This window comes from Pseudochaenichthys georgianus, chromosome 14, assembly GCF_902827115.2.
Source record: "Pseudochaenichthys georgianus chromosome 14, fPseGeo1.2, whole genome shotgun sequence".
NCBI classification, from domain to species: Eukaryota; Metazoa; Chordata; class Actinopteri; order Perciformes; family Channichthyidae; genus Pseudochaenichthys; species Pseudochaenichthys georgianus.
In genome coordinates, this window is record NC_047516.1 from 24295215 (window position 1) to 24301845 (window position 6631).

The 6631-nt window shown below is 37.1% G+C and overlaps 1 protein-coding gene across 1 annotated transcript; it reads left to right on the forward strand.

Annotated features, from left to right (window-relative positions):
- Nucleotides 1-282: 282 nt before the first annotated feature.
- On the forward strand, nucleotides 283-6631 carry ncf1 (neutrophil cytosolic factor 1). Its single transcript, XM_034098707.2, has 11 exons — nucleotides 283-390; nucleotides 858-938; nucleotides 1058-1133; nucleotides 3020-3185; nucleotides 3282-3340; nucleotides 3585-3707; nucleotides 4103-4210; nucleotides 4294-4411; nucleotides 4569-4682; nucleotides 5240-5415; nucleotides 5921-6631. The coding sequence occupies exons 1-11, from the start codon at nucleotides 319-321 to the stop codon at nucleotides 6082-6084; spliced, it is 1257 nt and encodes a 418-aa protein (XP_033954598.1). The 5' UTR covers nucleotides 283-318; the 3' UTR covers nucleotides 6085-6631.

Consider the following 6631-nt stretch of genomic DNA (forward strand, 5'->3'; position numbering starts at 1 on the left):
GTTTCCCCCACTCTTGCTATTATTATTCACTTTCAATATCAATAGTAATTCAACAATTGATGAGTGAAAGCTGAAAGTGTTTCCTTTTTCTCTGTGAAGTTAGAGGACTTTCGAAGACGTGTAAAGGGGAACTGACTCGTGATGTGTTGACGACATGTTGCGCACACACACGCGCGCGCGCACACACACACACACACACACACACACACACACACACACACACACACACACACACACACACACACACACACACACACACAGTTATATAAGCCTCGTCTGTTGTTTTTTATTGCAGTTGTCAGTGCGGTGATTCTCATCATGGAGGCGAGCTACGTCAGGCATGTGGAGCTATTTGGCTTTGAGAAACGTTCATTCCCGAGTCAGCACTACGTAAGGATCAAAACTATTAACCATTACTTTGCTAAAGTCGCTACTAATGCTTTTAAAATCGACAAAGTTAGAGACATTCTAGCAAAGTTCAGTCTTAACAAAATCAAGATAATTTTTTGAAATAATAGCTAATGTCATCTGATGTTGGAGCTATACATTGATTTGTATTATTTAATAGTCAAACGTTTATTTTCTCACAGTTTTTAGTGTAGTTTCATAATTAGTTAGTGTCATTATTTAAATTAATTTGAGAAGTTTATTCTTTTATTTTGAAGATAGCTTTAGGCACCTGGTGAATAGTGACTTTTGATAGTAGAAAAATAAAAAATATAAGAAAATATATTGTAAAAGCTATATTCTTGCATGGACACTGGATGTATCCCTGTGTATCAGCAGTTTAATTTTTTAGTTGGTTTTTGAGTGGTTTGTTTTTGGTTTAGCCATTACATGTGAGATTATATGTGCAGGTGTACATGCTGATGGTGAAATGGAGCGACCTCTCAGAGAAGCTGATCTACAGAACGTATCCTGAGATTCACACCTTCCACGTAAGATCTTTCTTCACTACAAAATAAAAGCACTGTGGCCTTTTGCATTTCTACAAATGATGTACTAATAAAAAATAAATTACATTTTTGAATCGGAAATGTTTATGTTTTGGCTGCAGAAGTCCCTGAAGGAGATGTTTCCCATCGAGTCTGGTGAAATAGAAAAGAAGGACAGAATCATTCCGTCATTACCAGGTAAAATAATTATAATGTTTCCTTTATTTTAGGTCAAAGAGTGCAGATTGTTTCTCTTTGCTTTTGGCTTTTTATTTACATTTAAGTTTCGTAGGATTTTATTCAGCTTAGTTTGTATGTTATGACAAGCTGCAGAGTGCAGAGGTTGAACAACATCTGACACATATATATTAACATATATAATCACAGACTATTATTAAAAGACAACACCATTATAATTGTGAAGTAGCTTCAATAGGTATTTTAAGAGTAATTGTAGTTAAAAACCCTCTGCCTGCTATAATCTTCTTTCAGGAAGCACCTGTGGTTTTTAAACAAATATGGGCCAATACACTTCTCCTTTTTTCAAATTGTTGAAGCAACACAGAAAGCTGCAAGAGAGCTGAAATCACTGATGTCAAAATGAGGGATTTTTCGTCTGCTGTCAGTAGAAGTTAATACTGAATTTGTAGCCAGACAAAAGCTCAGACAAAGAGCAAGAGGACTTGTATACTGTATGTTGGACAGAATAAAAACACTGATCATTTATCTATTCATACGAGCTTGGAGCTAGAAAAGATTGTCCTGATGGTGACGCAGCATTTAACATAAGTAAAGTACAAAATATAAATAACACATTTAAACATCTAATAATAGACATAAATAAGTACATGAAGAGTACGGGGAAGAAGTAAATACTCACCTTTTAAATTATATATATTTAGTCAAGTAACATTATGGGTATACTTAACTTTATGCATTGAAATCTAAACACTTGAGAATGAAACAAACCAACAAAACAAATTAAAGAACATTTATCAAATCCACCCCATCGTACTATGCCAGTTCACTTATTTATGCATGTTTACAACCACTGCATGTCATCATAGTGACAGGTAGAAAGTCATGCTAACTACTTCCATGTTAACATCCAACATCATGATGCATTAAACTTCAAACCTTATCATTTTTGCTTATTGCTTTCACTTTTAAATGAGACAGGTGTCAAAAAGGAAACATGGACTTTTTGCAGGTCTGTTTTCTGTTCCTGTTCAGTGTTGATTCAAATAAAAACAGAACTCAAATTGCACACATTCCCCATTGTGAAAGCTACATTTCAAAACAAGCTGGTTGCAGTTTAGAGAAGAGACACAGTGATAAAACCCCAACCCTGATGCAACCTACAAGTCTGGAAAAGTTCACCTTGTGAAAGCAGTGGTGGAAAGTACATTTACTCCATCCCAAGTTTGAGGTACTTTCACTTTCTTTTGTATTTTATATGTAAAATGAGAGAAAATAGCCCATCGCGATTATTTTGATTGAGAAATTATAAGTTGTTCACCATTATTTTCATTGTTATTAAAATATATATTTAAAATTATAAAGAAGATAATCCCCACATATTAACTAAATGTTATGATTTTTTTTAAGCGTAAATGCAATCGCCATAAGTAAATAACTAATGTAAGGCTATTAACAAATGACATCATAGTGACATGATTCTCATCACTATCGCTAAGCTAGAGGTTGACTGGGTTTGACGTGATTATGTTTTACTCTAATTTAAGCTACAAATTTAAGACACATAAAACATGTGGGCATTCATGAGTGGCGTATTTTATGTTGTAGGTTCTTAAAACTGCTGACTTCAACATGAAGGAATTTAAAGTGGTAAAATGCTAACTCATTATCAGGTTTTAGGACGCATTCCAGCACCACTCTTTTGAGATTTATATATAAATTATACTGTTGCAACCCTAGTCAATGACACTATTTCATAAAGTCTAAAACTGATACTGCAGTCTTGAGTTTCTGCTGATAACGTGTTTCCTTTCACAGTTAAACCTGTCTATAAGTCTGTCGGTATTATTTAAATTGTACTTGGGACTTATGTTTTATCTGTGCAGCTCCACGGTGGTTGATCAGTGAGAAGTCCCCAGAGACCAGGCAGAGCACGTTGTCGGAGTACTGCCACTCGCTCATCAACCTGCCGCCTCACATCTCCCGCAGCAAACAGCTCACCAACTTCTTCAAGGTCCGACCCGAGGACGAGAACCCGCCTGCCCTGAACCCGTCAGTACAACACACACATGGAAATGTATCACTTCCAAATGTAAAACTCAATCACCCAGTAATTAATACTAAATTCAATTAAAATGTCCTCTTCAGAGTGAAAAAAAGCGAAACCTTTGTGGTGAACAAGGAGTCGTACAGAGGCAACGTTTCTGGTAAGTCATTTTAAATGTAATAAATTCTTAAAACATGTCTTTTTGTTGTTGTCTTTCCCAAGGTTATTGAAAGATGTTAGATTTGTATTCTTTTGCATTTATATATTTATTTGTAGCGTACAGGCTGCAGCTTGTGGATTCATTTTTGAAATTGTCCAAATAAGTGCCCTTTAAGCATTAGGGTTGTTTAAATACACATTAAACATTTTTATTAAAACAGATAATTATGTGTTTTACCTCTCAGAGATTTCTGGCCCCATCATTTTGGACACGTACAGAGTGATCGCTGACTTCGAGAAGACGTCTAAACATGAGATTAATCTGCACACTGGAGACCTGGTGGAAATCGTGGAGAAAAATCCAAACGGTGAGAACGCTAAAACAACCGCAGCCAAACTTCCCTAAACAAAACAGACCTTCCAAAAGTTTATGACAATATTAATTCTTGGGTAAGACTCACTTTTAACCTTATTCAATAAATTGTTCAAGGAAGAGCTGAAAAAGTTGAATACTAATTCATGATACTCTTTTATAAAGAATTAGATGATTTTGATTAATTATGGTCTATTGAAGCATGAAACAGAAGCACTCAGTCAGGTTTTAAAGGCCCTAAAACCATTTTTTGTGTTAAGAGGTCAACTCAAAATTCCTCTTTCCTTTTGTGTCAACTAAGTAACGACACTCCGTTTATTATTCAATCATGTTTACGTTATGTTTATCTTTAATGAATGAGGCCAGGTCTTAAGCTGCTCTTGTGTTCAGGGTGGTGGTTCTGCCAGTGTGAGTCTAATCGAGGCTGGATCCCTGCGTCTTACCTGGAGCCGCTGGACGGACCGGATGAAGCCGAGGAGGCTGATCCGGACTACGAAGGCAAGTTGTGTTCCTTGTATTCTTCATTAAATAATGTATTTTCAGTATGTGTGTCTTTTTAACAGTGCTGTGTGTCCCTGCAGGAGAGATGCACGTCAGCTCCAGAGCCTACAAGGCAGAGCTGGAGGACGAGATCTCTCTGGAGAGCGGGGAAACCGTCGCCGTCATCCACAAACTGCTGGATGGCTGGTGGGTCGTCAGGTATGGTCTACACAAACTGACATTTATGTGGATATATTCATAATATCTTTACAATAACAAAATCAAATCTCCCCAAGGAGGAACAGAAGGACTTCAGCTATTATTTAATTATTAATCCTACTGTGGTGCTTATAAATAAATCGGGATATTTTTACAGGAAAGGAGATGAGACCGGACATTTCCCTTCCATATTCCTGCACAAGGCCGGCAAGAGGGAGATATATGAAGCACAGCGGACAAACCTGCAGGGACATAAACCTCCCCCCCGCAGGTACGGCAGTGAACGCAAAATATAGAGTAGTCTTATTTTAATCTCCACTCTTCAAAATATTGATTGTTTTCTATTTCACAAATTACTTTTCCATATGAATACGTTGTAACTGCACATTTGTAAGGTAACTAAAGCTGTCAAATGAAAATAGTGAATAAAATGCATGTTTTTTCAGCACTCAAATGTTGAAGCTGGGAGGAGAAAAACTATCACGAGATCAACACTAGGGCTGCACAATATGGACAAGTGCAATATTATATTATTATGAGCAGAGTTCTGTTAAACAAAAATCATAAAATATTCCTTAGGACAAATAGCAAGGACATAGAATGTAGGTCAGTCTTTGAAAAGCCTCAAAGTCTTATATTATTATATTATTCAATGTTAATAAGAATAACAAAGCAAAATGATAAATTCCCTTGATAATATGAATCATGTTATAATTGCAATATCAGTCAAAATAACAGAAATAGTTTTTCCCCCCCAATAGTTCAGCCCCATCAACACTCACCACCTTTACTTACCTTTACAAATCTCTGTGGCATTTTCCGTCTCAGATCCACCATCAGAAATGCGAAGAGCATCCACGACAAGTCCCGTCAGCGGCTCAGCCAGGACACTTACCGCAGGAACAGCCGCCGCTACCTCCAGCAGAAAGGGGGCCGCCTGGCAGAGCCCCGCAAGAACTCCAAGACCGCCGCAAAGTCACCGCTGAGGGAGAGGAAGAACCAGAGTAACGTTCATGTTGTGTTCAGATCGATCAAACAAAGCCTGATGTAGACAAGAAATACCTTCACCGGCACCAGTGGTGGAAGGAACTGCTCAGATCATTTACTGAAATAAAAGTACTGATACCATGCTGTTATAATACTCCACTATAGTTATATGTAAAACAAAACATAAATAAGTATATGAAAAGTATGGGGAAGAAGTAAACACTCACCTTTTTAAATTATATATATCTAGTCAACTGTTACAGATATACTAAACTTTATGCATTGAAATCTAAACACCTAAATGAGAATACTGCATCATTAATGTACATTTTAGTACAACATGTGTCCCTGAGATGTAGTGTGGTAGAAGTCAAAGTGACCTGAAAGGGAAATACTTAAGTTAAGTACAAGAACCTCAGATTTTTAAGTAATTGTACGTAGTTAAATTCCACCACTCACTGAAACAATCAATCCACAAAGCCTCTTAACACTTCTAATAATGTTGTTATTTGCTACCAACAGACAACATTCCCGAGCAGTCCACGTCTGGCTCAGAGAGCGAGCTGAAGAAGGATGCTCCGGTTATCCCCCCCCGGCCCAGTCCGGAGCTCATCCTGGAGCGCTGCAGCGACAACACCTGCAAGAGAGTCAGCATCCACAGGTCAAACTCTGGCTCCTCCAAATAGCACCGGAAGTCACTAGATGTTGTGAAATTTACAATGAAATCACTTTTTTTTTGTTGCCTAAGTTTGTGGCAGACAGTTCAAATGCAATCGTAAAACCTAGAGGGAGATGAAGGCGGTCATGGGAAAAGGTTATTGCATTGAGTGGAGAATAAGTCATTCTGTAAAATGATGTGGGAGGAAATGTTTTAAAATGTATACTTTTATAACTTTACTATGGTAAAAAAATCCCGTGAAGTTCGACTGTCTCATGATGTGCAACAGTGCGGCTCATTGTTTTAATCGGGCTTTGTTACACAAACAATACTTGTATGTTAATCTTTTTCAAAGGATTTTTTGTATCTCCAGAGATATGTCACACTGTGCAAGTTTAGAAAAATCTTGACTTATACTTACTACCATCTGGTTGTCATATCAAGAAGAACAAGGTGGCAGACAGTTGTCTATTCTAACTTTTCTGCTTCCATTTATTTTACAACCCTCAAGTTGACTGATAAAATGTGTCGGACTATTCATTTAAGACCAGATCATTAAAAAAAACTGAATTTAA